This window comes from Ammodytes marinus, assembly GCF_949987685.1.
Source record: "Ammodytes marinus genome assembly, chromosome: 6".
NCBI lineage: Eukaryota > Metazoa > Chordata > Actinopteri > Uranoscopiformes > Ammodytidae > Ammodytes > Ammodytes marinus.
The window spans coordinates 2,881,816-2,909,315 of record NC_137235.1 but is presented as its reverse complement, the minus strand read 5'-3'; the positions used below and the strand labels follow the sequence as shown (position 1 = coordinate 2,909,315).

The window sequence follows — 27,500 nt, the reverse complement described above, 5'->3', positions numbered from 1 at the left end:
ATTTCAATAATTCTTTCATCCGTAAGGTATTTCGAGACGGCACTAAATTAAGACATTACAATGAAGAATGACAGTGTATTTTTAAGCAATACTCTTCCCTAGTTATAGTCCAATCCACTCAATATCTGACCAACTTTAACTCCAAAATACTCCAGGTTTAATTTCAGAGTCCTGTTTTTTATATTAGAAACACCAAATGTATATTCTGTGTTTTGCGGTCGCCCCCCTGTCCCCCCCTCCCCCCCTGACTCCGCCACTGCCTTTAAGTACAAGTTTGATTGATTTAATTTATTTCAGACATTTCAAAAATACAAAACAAAATGAAAAGCATAAAAAAACAATAAACAAAAATTATGTTTAAATTATTTCACAAAAAGAAAAAAGAAAACAAGTTACATATATTGATATGATATGCCTGAAAAGGACTAGGAAGAAGTACACACTTATTTAATCCTACCCCTTTTCCACAGCTCAAAAAATTATATTTATTATATTAGCTTCTTATTCTCTATACAATTATTGTTGAAAATCAACAAGAGCTCTGTTTTAGTCAGGTGTCCAGAAGAAAGCGAAAACATTCCCACAGAGAGCACGTCCCATTTCCCGGTGATTTGCACAGAGAAGGAGAGCAACGCTAAAGGGCAAAGGGCCTGAGACATTCTTTCCACCTTCAAAGAGGCGAGGGAGGATAGGTGGTGAAATACAGAGATACACAGCCTTCCCTTTGGACCACGGCTTCAAGAAGCAGTCTGGAATCCAGCGCTGTCAGAGCACAGGAATGGAAGGAACGTGGCAGCCATTTTCTCTGAAAAAATAATCATATAAAAGAATAATAAGGGAAATAGACACCCAGTATTTTTTTTCACTGTGCTAAACCTGGCAGGATCTGGAAACACTCTGTTGATGTTTACAAATCTAGATACCCATCGTTTGAAAAAGTGTCCTCTTTATTATTGAGGCCAGAAATTATACATATTTAAAACAGAGTAGTGCACTCCTCTTTGGATAGATAGTAGGCAATCCTAATCTTTACACAATAGAGTCAATGTGTCGGAGTTTATTTGTCATGCTGGTGTCATGGCTTTAGGGAGGCTTTGCCGATCGGTGGAAAAACGTTGGTCCAAATTGAAATACTTCAGCAGTTTTGTCATGGAAAACATGGACATTTTGTACAGATATTCATGGGATCAAGAGGATGATTCATCATGACTGTAGAGATCTTGTCATCAACACCACCGGCAGGTCAAAAGGTTCTACTCATCCTTTAAAGCTGCAGTGTGTAGAATTTTGGGTTTTATTTCCTAGCAGATTTTGTAGAAAGTAATTATAATATCCATAAGTACATTTAATTTAGTGCATAATAGCTGAAAACAAAATTTTGAATTATTATTTTTACCTTTAGAAAGGGTCTCATATATGTCCATATTTCTGCATATTTTGGACCAAGGCCTAGTGCCGCCATCTTGAAAGTGTCATAGTTGGAATCGGAATGTTGGAATCAGGTGCATTGTTTAAAATGTAGAATTGTTCTTGTCCTTGAAGGCCACTGTAGCTTCTGTTATTATTCGAAAGGGTTGGGGTTACCCAGGGAGTGTTGCATTCTAGAACTTCGTAGAACTTTCTTGATGATGTCATATTACACACTGCACCTTTAAGATATCCTAAAATCTAATGATTGCTACAAAACGTGTTCATGGTTCCCAAACGATGTATCATTCATAATACCTTCATAATACCTTGTGATCCCCTGATTTTTTTCCGTTGTGCCGTCGTGAGGTTGACATTCATGTTTTTGAGTGATTTGTCTCAACACACTCTGGGAATAATTGTGATTTAATTTAAAGAAATGAATGTTCCGCTTTAATCCACTGTAGCTGCACAACAATGGTCAAAACTGATGTCATCATTCATTCATTCATCATTCATTCATTTATCATAATTTACAGAATTTAATTCATTACTATGCTAAATGTGTTGAACTTCAATATCATATTTAAATATTAAGAAGGAGATGCCTGTATTAGGGTCACTGTCATGTGCAATACTGGAGCCTGTGCAATCTCGGGCTATCCATTATTTCTATGAAGCACTGTTTCTTTGCATTAACTTAAAGGTGCAGTGTGTAATATGCACTAGGCATTGGTCCAAAATATGCAGAAATATGGACATATATGAGACCCTTTCTAAGGAAAAAAATAATAATTAAAAAAAAAAATCAGCTATTATGCACTAAAATAAATGTACTTATGGATATTATAATTACTTTCTACAAAATCTGCTAGGAAATAAAACCCCAAAATTCTACACACTGCAGGTTTAACACATTATATATTGTATATGTACTTACAATGGCTGCAGAAGTTAAACAATGTATTCTGTACCACAAACATTCACAGATTCACTAGTGCTGCTGCTGCAAACCTATAGTAACAGCTTAAGCATTTTGCGCCTTGCTCAAGGGCACAACGGCAGCTAGAGTTAGCGATGGCCCAGATTCCTTATCAGAGATGTTGCAGCTTTTTCCTAACCTCCGGGCGGCTTTCATCTCCGTATATAAATGTCACAATCGTCTGGTGTTCTAATCCCGTTTTAAATCTTTCTTAAGGCAGCGTAGATCCGTAGATCCTTAAAGGGACAATCACTCCTCCCTGCTCTCCGTCTCCTCTGGCACATTCCTGCATCTCGGCACATTCATTTTGTTGTCACGAACGAAGCAGACATATAGGCTACATTTAGTTTTTTTTAAAGAATGGTATGATGTACTGCTTCCTGTATGTCTTTCCCTTCTATCATAAACATAGATAGAAAGTGTCTGTTGTAGAAGATTAATAGAACATATAATAACACAAACGAATTTAGCCGGTACTGCAGTATCTCACAAAAGTGCAGTACACCCCTCACATTTCTTCAAATATTTCATTATATCTTTTCATGGGACAACACTTAAAAAACGACACTTTGATTTGATACAATATAAAGTAAATTTACGCTGTTATTCAAGTTGTACACTGACTACTTTAAATTGTATCAAAATGTGTGGGAGTGTAGTGTACTCACTTTTGTGGTTTTGTGAGATACTGTATGTCCTTTATGTTTAAGGTTAAACATAACTATCTGTAAACAACAGAACTAACTTTTTTTCCTATTTAATCCTGATAATTTCTTAACTTGATGATGTGCATAATTCCATATTTAAACCAGCTGCACCAATTATTTAGGTCATTTTCTTTATGTTGTATTGTCCTAAGCAGATCTCTCTCTCTCTCTCTCTCTCTCTCTCTCTCTCTCTCTCTCTCTCTCTCTCTCTCTCTCTCTCTCTCTCTTGAGAATGAGAAACTGTGTCTCAATGAGATAACCTGTATAAATAAAGGTTAAATGCATTTTTTTTTAAATGTTACAGTACTTGAAGATAAGGATAAGATTAGCATACTAAATAAATCACTTCGTTTTTCTATTAAAAAGGCAGTCAGACATCTGTGGCCCAGGCATGACTCCAGACTGTGCTAAATGCAGCCTGAGTTATGGCCAAAACTGATGCAAAGAAGCAAAAATAGAACATGAAAAAAAACATACATATAAATATAGCCTGAACTATACATCACTAGATTTCAGTATGATACATCTGTAACATTTAAAGATTCTAAATAATGTGCCGCTGTATGTGAAAAATATTGGAAGAAGTTTAATTCAAACAAATAAGACTAAAGTAAAAGCTATAGTGTGTAACTTCCATCAACCCAATGAGCAGTAGAATCTACAATTGAAACACTTCTTGGGATTTTGCTAAACTCCTGCGCCAGTGTCGGGGGGGCGACACCAGTTTGTAAATGCCACGAGAAAAACAGAGAAAGTATTGTGGAGTTGAAAGGCTAAATCTTTGCTTTGCTTGGCGATGGTTTGAATGTAACACACATTCATTAATATGAAAAAGTTACGCACTATAGCTTTTAAAGGTGCAGTGTGTAATATGACATCATCAAGAAAGTTCTACAAAGTTCTAGAATGCAACGCTCCCTGGGTAACCCCACCCCTTTCGAATAATAACAGAAGCTACAGTGGCCTTCAAGGACAAGAACAATTCTACATTTTAAACAATGCACCTGATGACATTCCAACTATGACACTTCCAAAATGGCGGCGACTGGTTTTGGTCCAAGAAATGGAGAAATATGAACATACACCCTTTCTAAGGGAAAGAAAAATAATTCTACATTTTTGTTTCAGCTATTATGCACTAAATTAAATGTACTTATGGATATTATAATTATTTTCTACAAAATCTGCTAGGAAATAAAACCCAAAATTCTACACACTGCAGGTTTAATAAAATAAAAAAAGCAAAAAATTAAAAATGATTTGCGTTTGGTTCGTTGACAAATCTCAAACCAAAGTGATGACAAGTTGCAAAATCTCCTGACTAACAAGAGAGACCACTCACTCAGTGTCCTGCATCTCTCCACAAACACAGCGAATATAATACATATTTTTATAATTTTATTTTTTTATATATTTTTATTTTTTTACTATGGAAAAGGGGTAGGATTAAATAAGTGTATACTTCTTCCTGCTCCTTTTCGGGCATATCACATCAATACAGATAATTTTTTTTTCTTTTTGTGAAGTCTTTTAAACATACATTTTGTTTGTTGTATTTTTGTGCTTTTCATTTAGTTTTGTATTGTTTTTGATATGTCTGAAATAAAATAAAAAATTAAATTAAATGAAACACACTCACACGTTCTCAGAGAAAACGGAAATGATTATCATAACAATACACAACATTTTTCAACATTCTAACTGTATGAATAGGCTAATATATATAGGCTATATGACTTGGTTGGGATGATTCCTCAGTGCATTCCTGGCTGGGCTGGTCACAGAGACAGTCGCTCCATGTAGGGTTTGTCTGAGCCGAGCGGGGCAGGAATGTAGGGAGCAGCCCGAAAAGGAACGAGAAATATTCACCGAAGATTTATTATTATTTAAACCTCGGAATGTCAAACTCGCACCGAACACCGAACAGCTCCCGCTCCCGTTTTACTGTCATAAATCTGTTGATGCTCCACCGTGTGTCATCATCGGGGCACAAGCATCTGAAAAGGTTTGTGATCTGTGTGTAGTAGCAGGTGATTTAACTGACACATACACACACACACACACACACACACACACACACACACACACACACACACGGACACACACGCCTCCTTTGGTTGGAGACTCCTGGACAATAATGACATAACGCTGACACACCAACTTACACCATGTGTCTGTCATCATGGCACAAAAATCTGAAGGTTTTTGTGATATTTTCTGTGCATTAAAGATGGTGATTCAACTGACACACACACACACACACACACACACACGCAAACACACACACACACGCAAACACACACACTCACTCCTTCAGTCAGAGATGTGCAAGTCAGTGCAATCGGCTGCAGACTCCTGGGCAATGATGAAATAAAGCTGACACACCACATTACACATTTACCCTGTGTTCCAAATCACATACTCTTTCTTTTTACTACACTACATACTAAAGTACAGAAGAGTTTTAGTCTTTTTACTACACTACATACTAAAGTACAGAAGAGTTTTAGGGCCACAGCAGAGAAAAAACTATCCGATAAGGACGTTTAATTTTTCCATTATGTCGAGAAATGTCAAGAATAACGACGAATACTCCAAAATGCCATTGGAGTTAGTGGGGCATCTATGTATTTTCAGCATACTACAAATGACGTGCGTGTATACTTGGGACATCCTAAATATTTTTCTGGCATACTAAATAGTAGGGAAGTATGCGATTCGGAACCAAGGGTTAGTAAGTGGAAACAGGAACATTTCACCCATATTACTAATGGCAAGTAAAGGTGCAGTCAGTGATCAGAGAACGCTTGTTGTCAAAATCAGTGAATATTTCCTCAAGATGCGCTACTACCTGTCCATACTGTGTGTGCGCTGAAAACCAATCTTTAATTTAATTTTTTTTTCATTTAACTTTTATTTATCCTCGAGAGACCAATTGAGGGGTGACCCTCATTTACAATGACGTCGAGTTCAAACAAATTCCAAGGAAAAACAACAATACATACACAATATTCAATGCAAATACATCAAATACACAACAACAGGTGAAGAGAAGAAAAAAAACAAAAAAACAATTGAAACATTTACATAGTGGTGAAGAGTGGCAGCAATTAAAATGAAATGAAATGGGTGAAAGTACAATATAGCCTAATTAAAACAGTTACAGGTAGAGTTTGGCAGATCTAATTTTAAATATACAACTTGAGCTCTGTAAGAGGGTGTATAAAGAAAGGTGGCCCACCGTAGCTAACATGCCCATTTACAGATTCTAGGCTGTGTATTAACACTGGATTTTTTTCAACACGCACAGTAGACAGGTAGCAGTGTGAGGAGCAATACAGATTTTGACAAGACAACTCCAAAATCGCTGACTCCCACTTTAATGCAGTGTATGTTTAAGATAACTGTAAGTGTAGTAAATTAGAATATATATAAGAAGTGGGACAAGGCTTGTTTTAAGAAAAAGACAGAATACTATATCAGGGTTTACTGATTTAAAATAACTAAATATAAATAAGACACAAAATACTTCAATCAATGCATCCACAGGCTTTTATTTAAACAAGTCTTCCTGCACATTTATATGGATATATTTGTTTCATATTTTACAATAGAAAATGTTCTCGATAGCTTTACAATATATATTTTCTCTTAATACAAATGGCACAAAGAGAGGACTTAATGGATCCAGAAAAATCAATCAATTTGTTTTACGACGGAAAATACTGTATTTGACAACAACTAGAAGGACAGAAAACGAGGATGGACATTTTCTTAATTTTTTCACAAGACGTATTTTCATAAATCATTTCAGCTGGCAATTAATTCCTTTAGGTTTCAGCCTAAAAATAACCAAACATGAAACGTGTCAGTCCAACATAAGGAGCGCATTAGACTTTTAGAAAAGTTACTTTACACAAGGACTTCCGTAGCAGTTATGAATGTTGTAATTGCCAATAAAAAAAATGTTATGTAATAAAGCTGATCATTTAGTTACTTGCCAATAACTTAGGTTGCGTTCCGAATCGCATACTCTTTCTTTTTTCTATTCTACATACTACATCCGATGATAAAAAGAATCTAGTTAGGATGCAGTAGGCATACTATTGGGACATACTTTACTCTCTTATTTCATCATAACATTGCGCCTTGATCTTCCGTCGCATCCCCGTTTGTTTTCATATGGAGGCTTTGGCGATGTGACGTCACTTCACGTGCGCACTGGATTGTGGGTCAGAATCGCCCAAATAGGATGCACTTTTCAACACTAACAATCTTGGCCGCATGAAGTAGGACATCCGGGTACTTCTAACCATCCTAAATCTGGCCACAAGAATCGGGACATCCTAAATCTTTTTTCTACATACTATATAGTAGAAAGTATGTGATTCGGAACGCAACCTCTATAACATTTCTGAACCAAAAACAAAATAACCGTTTTGCTCATAATGTAAAAAGTTAAATCTGGGGTATATGATTTCTGATTGGTCAAAGTTAACATGAGCTGTACACTTTGACCAATCAGAGCGAGAGGCTCCGATTCTCTGTTCTTATTGGCTGTTGGGACTGTCCGTTCACTTTGGCACGACTTTGTTGGTGTAGTAGAGCGTGTCAGGGAGGGACCATAGGGGAGGGACCAAAGAGAACAAGTGGAGCGGTTGAGGTATTTGGATTCAAATCTCTATCCCAACTGCTATTTTCTCCCCAAATCCTCCACCCCAGCTTTAATACATTATTGGTCGGGTTTGAAAACATCCTTTAAGAATCATATAACTGGAGCTGATAATGTAAATAACATCCTTATATCACTATTGAATTTTTATTAATTGGCTATAAAGTATCACACTTCCATGACACTTGATTAGACATGTAGCAGTAAGGGACGGGTAAGGGCAAATGTTATTGGTTCAAAAAATGTGACTACGTTATTGGCAAGTTACTAAATTATCGGCTTGTATAAAACGTAAAAAATATTAAATTTTTGGCTGTTATTATATTGTTTACCGTTACACCGTTCCAATAACAAATTAGAAATCATAATATTTCATAAATGCTTTCCTCAAAGTGCACAATGTCCTCATAAAACTGGCGTGGATTCCTTCATTCTGACCCTAAACTGTCATAGGTGTGGTCAGCGCATTCGTCAGTCCTTGTGTGTCCACCGTTGGGCTACAAAGCAAAGACGTGTCTTGCAAGAGCGACACCAACTCAACAGACCCAGTGGGATTTGGTGGGACGTCAGTGTTTGTCACAGTCTCTCTGCGTTTTTTACGGACAACTCTTTTAGTCTCAGAGAATCCACTCAACCTGGACGCGAGAGACCGCTTGGCTCTGGCTGTACCCGCCTTCATTCTCTTCTTATCTGGATTGTGGACCACACTGTGACGCTGTAGGCTTTGCTTCATGGCGAAAGTCTTCCCGCAGCCGGCGTGCGTGCAGGTGTGTGGCCGCAACTCCTCGTGGAAGGACCCGATGTGGCTTTCCAGGTTAAAGACGGTTGTAAACGACCTGTCACAGTTTTCCCGGGGACACTTGAACACCACGCGTACGTCAGAGTGAACGTGTTGATGCTGTTGCAGGAGCCAGTTCTCTCGAAACACCTTGTTGCATTGTTCGCACCGGAGCATTAGCCTGTGTTGCTCTTTACGGTGGCTTAAATAGTCGGTCCAGGTCTTTCCAGTGAAGATACAGCCCTCTTCTTTGCATGGGTAGCCTCTGTGGACCTTCTCGTGCCGCTTGAGCTTACTGGGGAAAGTAAACCGCATCTCGCATCCCTCGTAAGTGCACGGGTAGGGCGGCAGTTGAGTGTGTTGCTCACAAACGTGCGATTTGAGCTGCTTGTTTTTCTTGAATTCGAGCCCACAGCCGTCAAACTTACACACGTACTTCTTGAGCTCCTCTTCTTGGTCGTGTTGTGTGTTTGTGTGCGAGTGGACGCGAGTGACGTGCCTGGCCCGGTTTGAATTGGTGGTGAAGGCTTCCGTACAGCCGCCTACCGTGCATTGGAAAGGCTTCTCGCCGCTGTGACTGAGCTGGTGCCGGGCGAGGTGGTAAGGCGAGCAGAAGGTCTTACCGCAGCCGTCTTGTGCACACGCGTGAGGCTTGACTCCCGTGTGTTTACAGAGGTGAGCGTCCAGTTTCCATTGTTTGTTATAAGCGGCAGGGCAGGCGGGAAACGAGCAGATGTAACGTTTTTGCGGCTCCGTTTTACTTTCCATTTTAACGGCATTTAACGACAGAAAATAGGTAGAAGATGAAAATATCTTGGGCTAGTCGCTCTCAGCACGTTTTCTCGTCAACAGTCAGACCGGTACTTCCCACAATCCACTGCAACATGCGTGACGTATTCTTCTTCGGTTGGGAGTTATTTTTGCCAGTGGACCGTGGACAAACAACGAATCGGCCCATTACTGCCACCAACTGGTCTGGAGAGTAATTTAACTGTTTTAACCTTGGGCAAAATAATAATAATAAATAAAGAAAGAAAATTACAAAAGCAACAAAAAACGTCGTATTGCCATTCATGACGCCACTAACACCGAAAATAAATTAATTCATTAAAAAAACACCACTCAAGTCACCCGGAAACGACGTATTCGTTACCCATCGGCCCCTGTGGTGATTGGCTAATAGTTGTATAGCTACGAGAGCAGTGTAAGTTTTTTGGATGTTTCACCTGTTTTCTAATCAATAGTAAACACAAAAGTAGACAATTTAAAATGTTAAAACTGATGTTATCTATTTCCAGTTGTCATTAAGCTACGCGTTGTTCATATTTGCTCGAAAATGACGCTAACGGTTCATAACAAACTAGCCATTGCTAACGGTTGTTAGCTCGATTTTAGCTCCGATGCACTCAAACCAAATTTCTCGCCAAAAATCATGCCTATAATGTTTATTTCCAACTTGTTATAGAATGTAAACGTGTATGTCGACCATACACGTCAGAAATTAAGTGAACACCTGTTAGCTTTTCAGACGAATACAGTAGTTTCTGTAGCTCGCTGTTAACACGTTATAGTTGTTTACATTTCGTTAGCTAACGTTAGACTGCTGTAGGTTCGCTGCGGTGAAAAGCCTATTATATCGTGGCTACTGTTTAAATCATGCCTGTGATGTGATTTATGCCATAAGCCGACTTTACTAACACATTTTGACAATTAATTAAAAGCCTCAATGATGCGTGCCGGTTTACAAAACACTAATACATTAACTTGTTGAATTAACATGATTATTTTAACATTTATTTTCATCAACGGTTCCCAGTGAACGTAGTATATATTTTTAGGACTAGGAGCCATTAGATTTTTTTCCCTGGTGTCTATACAACTGTTTATTTACATGTAACCTAACTTATAGCGTTACATTATGGTGCAGTATTGGCGTCCGTTATATTAACTATGTTATCTTTCTTGTCAAGTGAAAATATCTGAATCCCTAACTGGCGTGAACAGCCAGTCGTCACCATGGTAAGTCACAATTTGTTTTAATTCCCCTTTGTCTGTTAAGGCGAGACACCCCAGGTGAATAGGGATTTTTTTTTAACTTATAGATATCATCATGAAACTTTGCCAGTTGATTACTGACACAAACACAATAATTTTTTGTATTACATGTTTTTCTTTAATATTTTATTAAATATGCAAATATGGCAATATTTAACCAATTATGCGTAAATTTGGGTCATTTTTCGAGAAAGATTTTGAGATGTTGGATAAAGCCAGAGTTAAAATCTCTATTTTATTTTAACCACATATTAGTTTCTAAAGTTTTTACAGAACAGATTTTGGATACAGCCTTTTTTCATTTAATAAATCAAAAAAGACTATGTACATGTCTTAGAAATGCATTTTCGGCATGTTTTTAGGAGGAAAATGTATCATAAATCAGACAATTAACAATATATTAACAAATCCTTCTGTAAAAACCTTTAAAATAGTGCTATGAATGATCATAGAAAGTTTGGTTGATGTCAGTGGTCTAGAAGTTGAGATATCTTTCGCAGAGTATTGGAAAAAGCTCATTTTGAGAAAACGGCCGTTAAAGATAAAAACGTGAATTCTGCTGATAATAGCTAGAGTAATTTATTGAATTAGGCCCTACACCCTTCAATGCCATATAGGCCTACCACTGCTTAACATATATAAACCATAGCATAGTAACATTTACATCCACATGCTAATTTAAACGTGGTTCATTCATTATTAGCCACTGTCTGTCAACCTGCTCCTGTCGGCACAGACGCTCTCTCTCCCCACCATCTCCCCTCTGATCGTCTGACAGTCTGTGTCTCTCCGACGTGATCGGCGTGATTTACATGTCTTTAACACTTCTCCCCTTCAAATGGCGATCATGTAATGTCCGTAGCCAATTGATTAAGTATTTTTTTTGTCTTGGTTTGGCATATTTTCGACGTATTTCCCATTTTATTTTGTGATTTTCGAGCTACCCGGGGCTAGCATCACGTGATGCCTTTTAGCGAATCACATCGTCAGAAATGTGCATTAGCCAATGAGGTCGCTTTCCTAGCATTGAATCCCTCCTCACACTTTCACGATTGGTTACTGATACAAAGGAAATGACCATATTTGGATCAGATAACGTTGTTCTTGAGATTCAGAGCTTTCCAACAGTACCATGGTTATTATGATTCATACAGCGGTCGCGGTGCTGTATGTTACGTTAGAATGCTCACTTTTGACGAATTTAGGAGCAAAATACAGACGCAAGCAGTCAAAGTTTAGTAAAATAAATACCTAAAACGTATATTTTGGACATTTTATCCATACTAGTATGAAAGAAGACATGTTATGGAAGCTAAATAGACACAAATCTCAAAATTGACCAGTGCTTAAAAAAACGATGTTTTTGCCTGCCGTGTCTCGCCTTAAGATACAAATAATCACAAGGATATACTGTTTGATTAAATACATAATTTATTGTACTAGTTGCTAACAAATTATTCTGCACTTTGTTTTTCTCTACAGGGAGAAAGAAAAGGACAAAACCATTACTACCCTCCAGATTTCGATCCGGTCAAGGTGTGTGTGTGCGTGTGTGTGTGTGTGTGTGTGTGTGTGTGTGTGTGTGTGTGTGTGTGTGTGTGTGTGTGTGTGTGTGTGTGTGTGTGTGTGTGTGTGTGTGTGCGTGTGCGTGTGCGTGTGCGTGTGCGTGTGCGTGTGCGTGTGTGTGCGATCACCCAAACCAGAGTGTCAGTCTTTTCAGTAACACTTTTTTGTAAAGATACTGAATTACATTTTCCATAATTGTTTTTTTTTGTTTCCAGCATGGATCCCTCAACGGTTACCATGGAACCCACGCTCTACGGGAGAGGGCCAAGAAGCTGTCCCAGGGCATTCTCATCATCAGGTTAGCTCCCCACCTGTGTACATTGTTTACATTTGTCTTGTTTGTTGTTATTGTTGTTTTGTTCTTTTTAACTCTGCCCTGTAAGGCGACCTGAAAAATAAAATAATAAATAAAATGAATTATTATTATTATTATTAGTACACAATCATATATACATTATACTGATTTTAGCTGGAGATTAGAAATTATATGTATAAGTCATATTTATACAGAGATGCTGCTTGTTTCAGATGGGCTTCATCAAACCCGCTCCACTGACATGCTCATGCTTTATGTCCCACAAGCCCGGTCTGAGCTGGGAAAGACAGCTTTTAGCTTCAGTGCACCTGACTCCTGGAACAACTTACAGCTACAAATTAAACTAAATACATTCATATCCTTTGGCCAATTTAAACAGACTATCTTGGATCTGCCAAACTCTACTTGTAACTGTTTTAATTAGACTATATTGTACTTTAAGCCTTTTAATTGCTGCCTCTCTTCACCACTTTGTAAATGTTTCAATCGTTTTGTTTTCTCTTCTCTTCACTTGTTGTGTATTTGATGTATTTGCATTGAATATTTTGTTTGTATTGTTGTTTTGAATTTGTTTTGAACTCGACGTCATTGTAAATGAGGGTCACCCCTCAATTGGTCTCTCGAGGATAAATAAAAGTTAAATGAAATGAAATGAATACAAGCCAATGCCGGGCACAATTGCTCAAATATAATATAATAGAATAGAATGTTTATTGCCATTTGCACAGGTACAAGACAGTACAGGTACATTGGGATTCTTGAGTCAGCTTCTTCAATAAAAACAAATATATATATAATAGGATAGCATTATAACAAGCAAATAAAAAAGAGTATAAAAATAAGAATAAGTGGTAGTAATAGCTAAGTACATTTGTATCTTCTATGCAAAGGATTTTACTACCACAGATAAGTGTTGTCAAAATATAACGAAGGAAGCAATGTAGAACAGTCAATTCCTATCATTTACAATTAATTGCCATTTTTTTGAATGAAGTGTTATGAAACATAAAATGCTATACCTTTACCTAACACTATCAACAGTGGGTTTTTCCATTCACACCCAACCTAGATGCATGGTTTAACGGTTTAACTGTCTCCACTCAGGTTTGAGATGCCCTACAACATCTGGTGCGATGGCTGCAAAAATCACATCGGCATGGGTAAGTCTAAAGATACAAACGTTAGCCTTTCAGTTTGACTCAGTCCTTGAGTCTCCTGCAAGGTATTTTCAGTCAGAGTTTGAAACATGGTACTTTTATTTCCGTGACACCGGTGTTGTGCGTGAACAGGCGTCCGCTACAATGCTGAGAAGAAGAAAGAGGGAATGTACTACACCACGCCAATCTACAGGTACACACACACACACACACACACACACACACTCTTACTGATCACACTTAGCTGTGCGGTTTAGTTTACTGTTTCTCAGTCAGAGATTCTGGAGAATGCTTGACGTCAAATTTGTTTTGGCAAAATCAGTGAATATTTTCCAAGATCCGCTATCTATCCCCACTGTGTGCGCTGAAAAAAAAATCTCATGTTAATACACAACCTAGGCTCTGTATATGATATAGGAATATTGCTAGCTACGGTGGGGCCCTTCTGTTTACCTACTGTTCACAGAGGCAAGGCAAGGCAAGTTTATTTCTATAGCACAATTCAAACACAAGGCCACTCAAAGTGCTTTACAGGGGCAAGATTAAAATACATAAAACACATTAGAAGACATTTAAAAGCAAATGAAAAGAAGTAAAACATTTAAATTAAATAAAAAGTACAGGTTAAAATGGAAACAGAAAAGTCTTCAGACTCGATTTAAAAGAACTGAGGGTTGCAGCAGACCTCAAGTTTTCTGGGAGTTTGTTCCAGATTTTTGGTGCATAAAAACTAAAAGCTTACGGCCCCCACACACATCCTACCTCTACTGCGCGTCTACCTCGCGTCTGCGTCTGACTTTTTGTCACAGACTGTGAAATCAACGTAGAGCGAGCACACATCCAACCTCAGACGCACTGCTGAGGCGCGTCGGAGGCGCGTCGGAGGCACGTCTGCAGCGACGCTCCCCTTCACCTCAGGAGGCTCGCCTATTTTTTTCTGAGAGCTGCGCGTCTCTCTCGGGTCTCTCTGCTTTAACTGATAGAGAAATACTCTGCTGACAGTCATACCAGCAGCATTCACTCTAGTTACACGTTTACCCGGTGTGTTTATTTCAAAATAAAACATCCCTCAGTCGTATACGCGAATAATCCCTTTATTTCACGATTTAATTGTGCAATCAAAATCCGAGGGATTTAAAACCTAATTTTCTATTAGTTCTGGCATTTCATTTTTGGATAAATGACACATATAGAGATCCAATATAGTGAAGAAATAAAAAAAGATCATGATGAGCGCAACAGTTTTCCGTTGCTCTATCTGTGTCTACGGCCTTCTTCTTCCCCGACCACACCCCCCTCTCTCTCTCCCGTATAAATCAGTAAAGTGATTTTTGAAATACTCTGCTGAGAGTCATTTTGACTTCATACTGGCAGCTTTCGCTGTAGTTTCACCATTTCCTGGTGTGTCCCCTTCAAAATAAAACTTCCAACCAGCGAAAATATGGCAAAAAAAAAGAAAAAAAATGGCAATGGGGCGCACGGATTACTGTCCAGACTCAATATAAATCATATGCATCATAGATGACATGAAAGAACTTAATTTTTAATGGGAATTATCTATGAAAACTCTATGTAGAAAGATAGGGCTTTTAGAAGCAGCGCTGCAGCAGCAGCTGCTGAGACGTTGCATGTGTGTCCGAGAAAAGTCCGAGAGACGCAGCAGTAAGGTAACGCGACGCGCTCCAGAGGTAGACGCAGGATGTGTGTGGGGCGCGTTAGACTGTGTATAACCACCAGCTTTCTTTTAAATGCATCTTCTCATTCACTGATTTTGATAAAACATTATTTTTGGCATCAATCCTTCTCCAGAATCACTGACTCCATCTTTCAAATGACAGAAAAACCCACATGAAAGTGTCTTCAAAACTTAAAGGTGCAGTGTGTAATATGACATCATCAAGAAAGTTCTAGAAAGTTCTAGAATGCAACGCTCCCTGGGTAACCCCAACCCTTTCGAATAATAACAGAAGCTACAGTGGCCTTCAAGGACAAGAACAATTCTAAATGTTAAACAATGCACCTGATGACATTCCAACTATGACACTTTCAAGATGGCGGCACTAGGCCTTGGTCCAAGATATGCAGAAATATGGACATATATGAGACCCTTTCTAAGGGAAAAAATAATAATAAAAAAAAAAATGTTCAGCTATTATGCACTAAATTAAATGTACTTATGGATATTACAATTACTTTCTACAAAATCTGCTAGGAAATAAAACCCCAAATCCTACACACTGCAGGTTTAAGTTAAAATGGAAGACCTAAATCATACTTTTTCACCTCCTTTAGCTATAATAGTTTTATATCGAGTTTTACTTTTAAATTAAATTAAATGTTATAACAGAAACCTGCAAATCTTCAGCACCACTATATTGTTCTAATGTGTTTTGTTCTTCACACAGTTTCAGATTTATTTTTAACCGGTGTATGAGTGTGTGTGTGAATGGGTGAATGTGGTAAGATATGTAAAGCGCTTTGGGGCTGAGAAAATCGGCTAGAAGGCGCTATATAAGTCAAGTCCATTTACCATTTAACCTTTATTGTCTTGCCCACCAGGTTCAGGATGAAGTGCCACCTGTGTGTGAACTACATCGAGATGCAGACGGACCCGGCCACCTGCGACTATCTGATCATCAGCGGAGCGAACAGGAAGGAGGAGCGCTGGGACATGGCTGAGAACGAGCAGATCCTCACCACAGGTAAAGGATTTGGATAGTTATTATCATTGTCAAAATAAAAGGCTTCGCTCAATTCGCTATGGTATTTTATGAAGGTGCAATATATGCTGGAAAAACCGTGCCATAACAATGACACTGAAGTCTTTTTTTTTTTATATATCTTGATCGTCTCAACCTGTTAATGTCTTTATGTTCTTTTTTAAAAGGTGCAGTCAGTGATTCTGGAGAACGCTTGTTGTCAAAATCACTTTGTCAAAATCAGTGAATATCTCCTCATGATCCGCTACCTGTCTGTACTGAGTGTGCTCTGAACAAAAGTCCAGTGTTAATACACAACCTAGGCTCTGTAAACTGGTATGTAAACAAAGGGGCCGACCATAGCTAGCAACATGCCCGTTTACAGAGCCTAGACTGTGTATTGTACAGAGAGTGTATGTGTACAGACAGGTAGCGGATTGTGAGGAAATATTCACAGATTTTCCAAAAAAAGAGATTTTGACAAACACACGTTCTCCAGAATCGCTGACTCCACCTTTTAAAAGTTGTTAATTTTTTCACAAACACACATTTTTCTTCTGTTTTTTTTTGCCTCCTGATAATCCCCCTCTCTTCCATCTCTCTTTCACATGAACAGTCTTAATCACTCTAATTAACATATACAGGAATTAATTATAGCAATAATATTTACAATAACTATCAAACAAATTATTAAAAACAAATATATATATATATATATAATAATTAAATAAGATCCTGAGGGACCAACGAAAAATGAATAAATAAACATAATGTAAAAAGGGTAGGCGCAATAAGCTAAGGCTTCAGCCTACACCTTTTCGATCAAAACTATTTATAAGAAATTAATATATAAATTACGATGACAACTTTGTGTTATTTTGTGTTTTTTATTATTTTATTTTTTTAACTTATGTAAGTAATGTTGTGAATATGTTTTGATCGAAATAAACTGAAACTGAACTGAAAAAAATAACAATCCCTCTCTCTTCCATCTCTCTTCCACATGAACAGTCTTAATCACTCTAACAACAATCCCTCTCTCCTCCATCTCTCCGTACAGAGCGGCAGGATAAGGAGAAGCTTGAGACGGACGCCATGTTTAAACTGGACCACAGTGGGAAAGACAAGGAGAAGATGAGGAAAGCTCTGCCGTCTCTCTCTGAGATCCAGGACCACAAGTCCAGCTGGAAGGACGACTTCCAACTCAACAGCTCCCTCCGCAGGAAGTTCAGGGTATGACAGGCACTGCAACTGTGTGTAAAATATGTATTAATGCTATCAATAGCCTGGCTCCGCCCGCCCGCCTACTTCCGGCCAAATTTTATTTTCCCTTCAGTAGTCAGTCTGGGTGTACAGCCCATTTCCCAGTTTTGCCGGAGATTCGACAGCCGGTCCAATCAGCGAACAGAGGGAGTGGCTGAGAACGATGACGTCGAAGTCGCGCTCCAGTTTCAGTTGCCAGAAGCCGGCTCATGACACACGTGACGACCAAACGTTATGCGATTGGTTGGCTAATCCAGAGTGGCACTGGGCAGATCCAATAGTTTTAAACTTTAACAGACACCCGCCTCCATGAGTGAACGTTTGCCATTACAGCACTGCCAGACCTTCTGTACAAATGAAATGAAGTACGATGGTCTGGTAGCACCAGGCTAATCAATGACCCTTGTGCCCTTATGACAGTGACTGCTTCTGTGTGCAACCCACGACCTTCCCAAGAAATAATACTTTAATAAAAAAAGTATATAAGATTCTCTTTGAATCTTGCACAAGGTTTTTTTTTTTTTAATGTTTGTAAAACTTCAACATTGTGTGAGTCAGATTTTCCCTTTATAAAGATTAACGCACTTAAACCTGCAGTGTGTAGAATTTTGGGTTTTATTTCCTAGCAGATTTTGTAGAAAGTAATTAGAATATCCATAAGTACGTTTAATTTAGTGCATAAAAGCTGAAAAAAATGTTTTGAATTATTATTTTTTCCCTAAGAAAGGGTCTCGTATATGTCCATATTTCTGCATATCTTGGACCAAGGCCTAGTGCCGCCATCTTGAAAGTGTCATAGTTGGAATGTCATCAGGTGCATTGTTTAAAATTTAGAATTGTTCTTGTCCTTGAAGGCCACTGTAGCTTCTGTTATTATTCAAAAGTGTTGGGGTTACCCAGGGAGCGTTGCATTCTAGAACTTTGTAGAACTTACTTGATGATGTCATATTACACACTGCACCTTTTTAAAATAAAATAAAATGTTATAACATTAACCTGCAAATCTTCAGCACCACTATATTATTCTAATGTGTTTTGTTCTTTACAACCCACTGAAACTCCAACACCAGTTTCAGACTTCTTTCTAATATCTTGACATGTTATGAGACTGTATTGCATTGTGTCACTGATACATGGCGTTGCTTTAATTGTCGCTGCAGACGGAGAAGAAAGTAAAGGCTGATCAGGAGGAGAAAGACAACGTGGTGAGGATGAGAACCAACCTGTCCATCCCTCTACTGCCAGAGAAGGAAGAGGACAAGAAACTGGCTGCACTGCTCACCTACCAGGCACCGGACTGTAAGACACACACTCACTCACTCACTCACTCACTCACTCACTCACTCACAGACAGACAGACAGACAGAGGACTGTGACACACACACACACACACACACACACACACACACACACACACACACACACACACACACACACAGAGGACTGTAAGTCACACACACAACCAACCTGAGCCTAACTAACACTGGCTTCTCAAATACATTTTCAAACTGGGCTGATTAGCTTTTTTTAAGATATACTACATACAGATCTGTTACGACAGACAAACAATAAAATGTATTTTTATTTTATTTACTTGATCTCTACCACATTTTATTCTAATTTCTAGCCCTTTAAATATGGCTAACTAACCACAATACTATCAATTCTAAAGAGATAAAACACTCTCCTTTGCAAAGTGAAAATTGTCTAAAACGTTGATTATTTAATATAAATATATGTACTACAGCAAAGTTTGATTTCTAACACTAACGATGTCCTCTTCATTCCTCCCTGCTCAGCCTATGACGACCGGCAGCACAGCAAGCGTAAACAGATCTCGTCCCGTTCGTGGTTCGTCTCGCCCTCGATCACACCCGGGAGTCCCGCCGGCAGTCTGCTCCAAAAACTGAGCCAGCAAGGGAAGGAGGCCGCCGTAGCCAAAGCCCTGGGCTCAACACAGGGCGCCCTCATCCGAAAACGCACCAGTGGAGGGGAGCTGCTGCTGGCCGTCAAAACTGAACCATGCGCTACCGTCACTCGCAGACAATCACTCCCTGCAACACGCACATGTAACGGGGAGATTTCTAATTCTGAGGGCGGAAGCAGAGTCGAAGCGCCAAGTTTAGCGGCGACACAATTAGGACACGAGGTCACAGAGCCAGATGATAGTGGGTGTAAGGAGACGCATGTGAAAATCGCAGAAGAAGTCAATGGAGGACTGACGAACGCAAAGGATTGTGGGAAGGGGAGTTTAGGAGCGCTCTCGTCCCTGGCTGCAGACTACAGCGACTCGGATTCAGACCCGGGACAATGATGGAATTTGAATTATAAGCTAAATGGGAAAGTTGGTGTTTTTTTTTTTTGTTTAATGGAGGTGTAATGGGCAATGTTAAAGGTGCAGTCAGCAATAGAGGAGAACACTTGTTGTCAAAATCATTTAGTCAGAATCAGTGAATATCTCCTCATGATCTGCTACTTATCCGTATACTGTGTGCGCGCTGAAAAAATATAAAAGTCAAGCGTTAATATTAGGGCTGTCAAAATTATCGCGTTAACGCAAGGTGATTAATTTCTGGAATTAATGCGTTAATTTTTTTTATCGCAAATTAACGCATGTGCAGATTGATCCGCCCCGTACATCCCAGCGGCTCTGTACTACAGCCACTCAAACGTTGCAGCTGACCCAGGATCAGTAGCTGCGCGCAGCCAAACATCACAGCACGCTAGCCCATGCCGTGTTTTAAACTGCTATTGCTCACGTCTGTGTCGGGGGCATAGATAGTATATAAAATCAACTGCCGCGGAGCCACTCAAACGTTGCAGCTGACCCAGGATCAGTAGCTGCGCGCAGCCAAACATCACAGCACGCTAGCCCATGCCGTGTTTTAAACTGCTAATGGTCACGTCTGTGTCGGGGGCATAGATAGTAGCCTATATAAAATCAACTGCCGCGGGTGACAGTTGATGTCGGGAGCAACAGGAGGAGAAACATTGTCCGCTCTGTTCAGAGCCCGCGAAGACACAAACGTCTGCAGTTTTCAGAGGTGTGTGTGAGTAGACATCAACATAACGTTGGCTTCCTGGCACAAATGAACAGTCCCCTAGGACGTGTTCGCGCGTACACACACACACACACACACACACACACACACACACACACACACACACACACACACACCGCGGACTGTAATCAAGTTGTATTCAAGAATGCACAACCTATAGATTCACCAAATAAATGCCATTATATAGCCTATATTTGCCCAAAGACATAGTAAAGAGACAGACCAATTGAATTATGGTGTGGTAGGTATATATTTTAGTTTGATTTAAATCTATTTTTAGTATTAAAACCATCATTTGGATTTGCAATTAATAAAAATTCAAATTTTAAATGTACATCCACCTTCTGTCCTTTATCTTTACAACAATATACAGAGAAAATTCGAATTTTTCGGGCATATTTCGAATGGTAAAATTAATCGTGATTAATCGTGATTAATCCACAGAATCCTGTGATTAATCTGATTAAAAATTTTAATCGTTTGACAGCCCTAGTTAATATACAGCCTAGGCTCTGTAGACGTTGCATGTTGCTATAGCTACGGTTGTCCCCCTCTGTTTACATACCAGTTTACAGAGCCTAGACTGTGTGTTAATATCGTATTTTCTTTTCAACACACACACATTACGGACAGGCAGCAGATCACAAGGAGGCATTCACTCATTTTGATGAGCGTTCTCCAGTATCACTGACTCCACCTTAAAGGCCTACTTCACCGGTTGGAATATGAAGGTGTATTGAACTCGGAGATCCTATGAAGTATAAATGTGCAATTTTTTTTAAAAATCGGATCATCCTAGCCTGAGAAAAGGCAGAAAGAGTGTTTTATGGTCTCACTGTCTAACCCTACATTTCTCTTTCTGTGACGTCACAGAAAGAGAAATGTAGGGTTAGACAGTGAGACCATAAAACACTCTTTCTGCCTTTTCTCAGGCTAGGATGATCCGATTTCAATTTTGTTTGCACATTCATACTTCATAGGATCTCCGAGTTCAATACACCTTCATATTCCAACCGGTGAAGTAGGCCTTTAAGTGTGTCCTCTTGTGAGAAAAACCTTTAGTGGTTAACTCACCTGTCAAAATGTGAATGTTCTGGTTTCCTAAATAAAATTTGTTGAATATGTAATTATTCAACTAATTAATTTCAAGTATCCTGTGGAACACATTATCATAAATATGTCCTGATGATTCAACCTGTTAAAGCTGGGGTGGAGGATTTGGGGAGAAAATAGCAGTTGGGATAGAAATTCGAAACCAAATACCTCAACCGCTCCACTTGTTCTCTTTAGTCCCTCCCCTATGGTCCCTCCCTGACACGCTCTACTACACCAACAAAGTCGTGCCAAAGTGAATGGACAGTCCCAACAGCCAATAAGAACAGAGAATCGGAGCCTTGCTCTGATTGGTCAAAGTGTACAGCTCATGTTAACTTTGACCAATCAGAAATCACATACCCCAGCTTTAATTAGATCTATGCAGAGCCATTTTTTAGATTGAACACATGTGATCTGTTGATAAAACTGTCAACAGCTCGTCTTCTTGTAAACTCAAATGTAAAATACTGTGTTAAGAAGTTACATTTGTGTTTGAGTATAAGTTGAGTTTGTTTCCTGAATTGTTCAAATTGTTGCAACGATCTTCAACTTCACCTGGAATAATCAGGTTTTTGGCACATTGAGATTTGTCCCCTAACAGCTCCTCTAGTAAAACAAAGACAGTGACACTTCAAATATGTGTAGTATGAGTACAGCTGTCACAGATATGCTCCAGTCTGCTAACTCACCCACACATCAAAATAAAGCCTTTTACATTCAAATGAGTCTTTGACATTATTTTGTCGTCTTTGCTTTATAATATATTCTATTATATATTCTATTATATTATATATATATATCTTTGGAGGATTAAAACCGGCCCTCTATTATGATGCCTGATGCTGCGCAACGCAACATGTATCTCCTGTCTGTCGCGCAGCATCAGGCATCAATGGGTTAATACATTTTCCACAGGTTTGACATTTAAGAAATGTTTTGTAGGATCCATAATATGTTCCACAGTGTTATGCACCCAGTTTGATATTTCTGCATCCTAACGAGATTCTTTTTACAGTCGGATGCAGAATAGAAAAAATAAAAAGTATGTGATTTGGAACGCAGGGTTTGTCTTCAGAAGCCCAGTTCAGACCAAAAGATTCGCCTCGCAACGAGACGCAACTGCAACCGCTCACAACGAGCTGGCCTCGACGCTCTAAAACAGGACCTGGCGATTTGACAAGTTGAATCTTCAGCGACTCCTTGCAAATATGATTTTTACATCAACTCAAATTGTTTTTGGGATTTTTTTGGACAAAACCTAGAAACTGTAAATAAGCAGAACAGAACATATCCAGTGGTCAGTCGTGAGCTAGATTTTTTTTTTTTGTATTTTTGGGCTGCTCTTCCAGTCAAATAAAGTTCTCTCTCTCGCTCCACATGTTTTCATTTGTTGTTATTTTGGTCAAATTCCTTTTCATATACAGCTCTGGAAAAAAATTAAGAGACCACTCCAAATGTTTCTGTGTCTTGTTTGACGATTTATAGGCATATGTTTGAGTAGAATGAACATTTTGGTTTTATAATATGAACTACTGACAACATTTCTACCAGATTCCAATACATTTTTTTGTCATTGAGAGCATTTCCATTAAGTAATGTAGAGATGAAGATTGAAGAAAAATCCAGACTGGTCTCTTAATTTTTCCCGGAGTTGATATTTTTTTCAACTATTTAGGCTGAACCTGCTTTAAGGATCTACAATTAAATGTATCCCAACAAGCATTTAACTTCAAATTGTAGCTGTAAGGTTGTGTCTGTTTTTAGGGTTAGATAGGCAAAAAGATTACCGTATTTTTTTCTAGCACTAGTCAATTTTGAGATGTTTGTCTATTTTTGCGTCCATAAAATTCTTTCATACTAGTATGAATAAAAGGGCAGCCATTATCTCAACATTAGTTTTTTTTTCTTTAAATTCTCTGAACCAAAAATGTCAACTTCCTACATCAACTAAATGTCCATAGTCATTCTTAGCACTATTTTAAAAGGTTATTACAGAAGGATGTTTTTATTTCATACGTTAATTGTCTGTAAATAGTATTTTGTTATTCATAACATGAAAAAAGGGCTGTATCAATCCCATCTGTTCTGTAAAACTTTGTCAAAACGAAATAAAGATTTTAAGTCTGGCTTCATCCAACACCTAGATTTCTAAAGATATATAAATGTTTTCATGCATAAATAACATATTGGCAAATTAACATTCAACTCAAACATTTCTGAAATTGTGATACAATAATTGGTCTAAATGTAAGTAATGACCGGCAGAGTGAAGTAAGCGGTTTATTTATGTTAATATAAGTGTTAAATCGCTCTTTATTCATACAGTGATCACTTACATAATGTGCGCGTTTCATAAAGCCGATCTCTCAGTCAGCTGCTTTGCATGTAATCGGCAAATAAACTTATTGGAGGATCCCAACATTTTTATCCAATCAGAAGAGAAAACGCTACAAACCGAAACCCGTCTCACTCATGGTCTCACTGCCGGTGCACGCCAGAGCAACAGATGGGTGAATGTGTATGCGCCTACAATGGCGGAGCAGGTACAAATCCTTCCCAATGTCTGTTTTGATGGTTTTTATCATGTTTTATCACACTTATGGATCTGAGATGATGCTAGATAACTTGCTGCTTGAAGACCGCAGTGCATTAATGTGGTGACATAGGTAGATAAAATCGTTTTTCTAATGTAAGTAATGAACCAGCAAAGTGTAATGCTATTCAGGTTGTAACATGTTACCCTTTCAACCTGCAGTTTCTCGCCTTAATTGATGTAAATACATTACTTTTTATTAAACTACTTTTTAAATGTTACAGGTAAAGGGGCAGTGCAGTGTCGCAACACATCTTAAAGGTGCTATGAGGAACTTTTTTTATATTTCTGAAACAATCTCGTTTTTACTCTGATCATAATAAATGACATGTAACAGCAAACGAGACCAGGCCATTTTTATATAGTTTTTCTTAAGGCCTTTGTCATGGGTATATACGCTCACCCAGGAACTACAGCTGGTGTGGTAAAAACACTACAAAACACTGCTAAAGTTCCTCAGTGCACCTTTAAATAGAAAAAAGCATCAGATTGTGTGAGGGTGAAACTGTATGAAAAATCATCTTTATTGTTATCAGCTGCTTTGTGATCAGTATAAAATCATGTTCAAAGTATTTACACATTGTGCAAGAAGTGTAATGTCTGTTCTGCCAGTCAGTTCAAGTTGGCACCAGTTTGACTTGTAGTAAGAATCTGTCTTTAGGCAGTATTAAGGCAAACAAATTATGAAAAATAATTAAAAGAAAATGTTTTGTATTACTGTTATGTAGGCAGCAGAAAAGGCAGCTTCAGCAAAAGTCATGGTAAAAACTTAGGTTGCGTTCCGAATCGCATACTCTTTCTTTTTTCTATTCTACATACTACATCCGACGATAAAAAGAATCTAGTTAGGATGCAGTAGGCATACTATTGGGACATACTTTTCTCTCTTATTTCATCATAACATTGCGCCTTGATCTTGCCTCTTGCTTTTATATCCGTCGCATCCCCATTTGTTTTCATATGGAGGCTTCGTCGATGTTACGTCACTTCACTTCACGTGCGCACTGGATTGTGGGTCAGAATCGCCCAAATAGGATGCACTTTTCAACACTAACAATCTTGGCCGCATGAAGTAGGACATCCGGGTACTTCTAACCATCCTAAATCTGGCCACAAGAATCGGGACATCCTAAATCTTTTTTCTACATACTATATAGTAGAAAGTATGCCATTCGGGACGCAACCTTAGTGTCTCGGAGAGGGAATAACACACTTTAAGATTGGAGGGAGACTGTTCACAGAGAGACTTTCTTGATCATAAAAACATTCTAAATCATAGCTGGGTTTAAAAAAATTAAATAAAAAAATCTCCGTTATTAAGTCTGACCGTTCATTTGATCTGATTTGGTCTATTCATAATCGTTCACACTTAAAAACAATCCGTGACATCACAGCTTCGCATTGTGTTAAAACAAAATTAAAAAATCTCATTATGTTGTGTCCGTCCCTGTGCGTTCACACTTGAAATCAAGCCATGAGAACAAAGTTTGACATTGTGTTTAAAAAAAAAAAAAAAATCTCAACTGTCCATATATTTTCCTACTGGTGAAGAAATGTCCCCACTTTAGCAAAAGGCAGCAGGAACTTTGAATGGAATTTCATCTGCAACTTCCCCCAATAAAAACCTGGAGGCTTGTGATTGGCTATCGGAGGCTGGCCGAGGCTTGTGATTGGCTATCGGAGGCTGGCCGAGGCTTGTGATTGGCTATCGGAGGCTGGCCGAGGCTTGTGATTGGCTATCGCAGGCTGGCCGAGGCTTGTGATTGGCTATCGCAGGCTGGCCGAGGCTTGTGATTGGCTATTGGAGGCTGGACGAGGCTTGTGATTGGCTATCGCAGGCTGGCCGAGGCTTGTGATTGGCTATCGCAGGTTGACTCTGAGCAGGAAGGTTCTGATCTCCATCGGCCTGAGGGTCACCTCCCAGACCGAGGGGTCTCCTGACCGCTTGGGCAGGGGCTTCTCACCTAGAGAACACAGACAAACAAACAGACGGGTAAAGCATGTTAGTTAAAGGTGCAGTGTGTAATATGACATCATCAAGAAAGTTCTACAAAGTTCTAGAATGCAGCGCTCCCTGGGTAACCCCAACCCTTTTGAATAATAACAGAAGCTACAGTGGCCTTCAAGGACAAGAACAATTCTAAATTTCAAACAATGCACCTGATGACATTCCAACTATGACACTTTCAAGATGGCGGCACTAGGCCTTGGTCCAAAATATGCAGAAATATTGACATATATGAGACCCTTTCTATGGGAAAAAATAATAATTAAAAAAAATGTTTTCAGCTATTATGCACTAAATTAAATGTACTTATGGATATTATAATTACTTTCTACAAAATCTGCTAGGAAATAAAACACAATTCTACACACTGCAGGTTTAACTCAACTAAAACAAACTTACAGTAACTTCAACACATAGCATGCTGTCATTCTGTAATTATTCAATAATACATTCTGAAATGGACACACTATTCCATGACTAGATGATCTGTCTTTACAAACCAGCAGCAAATACATAAATAAGGTAGAACATGTAGAGACTAATTGTAGTTCATTTTCCCAGAGAGGAAGAACCCCTTTGCATTTAATGGCCTTTCCTCGGATAAAAATATGTTTTTCTTCAATCTTCATTTCTACATTCCTTATTGAAAATGCCAGACACATTTTTTTTTGACACATTTTGGTCTGTGAAAAAGAAGACAATATTGATGTCTGATACCCAGCTCTGCTCCAGTGGTGGTTACACCTTTTGAGGTAAGGCATGTAGTTTAACTCAACAAAAACAAACTTAAAAAAGGTGGAATTTGGCATTTCTGGGGAACGCTTGACAAAAATTACTTTGTCAAAATCAGTGAATATTTCCACATTATCTGCCTCTTGTCCGTATTTTACTGTGGGCCCGTTTACAGAGCCTAGGCTGATTATTAACACTGGCTTTGTTTTTCAGTTACTGGTAGTGGATTTTGAGCAGATTATATGGTTCTTGTCCGTACTGCTACACCTCTTCAGAGCTATTGCAGTTAAAGTGAGTGACAGGTGCCGGTGTCATGTACCTGTCTGTGGCGTCCAATCAAAACGCTTCATCTCTTCTCTCCACTGATTGGCTGAGAGGTTCATCTCAGACACGCCCACAATCTCCAGC

The 27,500-nt window shown here is 38.7% G+C and overlaps 3 protein-coding genes across 4 annotated transcripts in view; 1 reads left to right on the top strand and 2 right to left on the bottom strand.

Moving 5' to 3' along the window:
• Positions 1–6,673: 6,673 nt before the first annotated feature.
• Positions 6,674–9,395, bottom strand: LOC307252118 (transcription factor IIIA-like). The gene has a single exon (XM_080029693.1). It carries the CDS (start codon positions 9,312–9,314, stop codon positions 8,208–8,210), a length of 1,107 nt encoding a protein of 368 aa, XP_079885819.1. The 5' UTR covers positions 9,315–9,395; the 3' UTR covers positions 6,674–8,207.
• On the top strand, positions 9,142–21,462 carry yju2b (YJU2 splicing factor homolog B). Of its 2 annotated transcripts, none has more exons than XM_080029690.1 (10): positions 9,142–9,221; positions 10,517–10,565; positions 12,084–12,137; positions 12,383–12,465; positions 13,588–13,643; positions 13,773–13,833; positions 16,200–16,342; positions 17,400–17,572; positions 18,763–18,901; positions 19,402–21,462. In XM_080029690.1, the coding sequence occupies exons 2-10, from the start codon at positions 10,563–10,565 to the stop codon at positions 19,914–19,916; spliced, it is 1,227 nt and encodes a 408-aa protein (XP_079885816.1). In that variant the 5' UTR covers positions 9,142–9,221; positions 10,517–10,562; the 3' UTR covers positions 19,917–21,462. The 2 variants fall into 2 exon arrangements, with proteins under 2 accessions (XP_079885816.1, XP_079885815.1); XM_080029689.1 differs by lacking the exon at positions 9,142–9,221 and adding an exon at positions 9,721–9,750.
• Positions 21,463–24,858: 3,396 nt separating this feature from the next.
• LOC307252240 (lysosomal alpha-mannosidase-like) overlaps positions 24,859–27,500 on the bottom strand; it is a gene marked incomplete at its 5' end in the record, with an annotated part of 19,754 nt that continues 17,112 nt past the window's right edge. Inside the window, 2 exons of the mRNA XM_080029874.1 lie at positions 24,859–26,316; positions 27,412–27,500. The exon at positions 27,412–27,500 is cut by the window's right edge and continues 14 nt beyond it. Of these exons, the coding sequence (XP_079886000.1) occupies positions 26,213–26,316; positions 27,412–27,500 (193 nt within the window). The 3' untranslated portion in view covers positions 24,859–26,212. The remainder of the gene's footprint in view (positions 26,317–27,411) is intronic.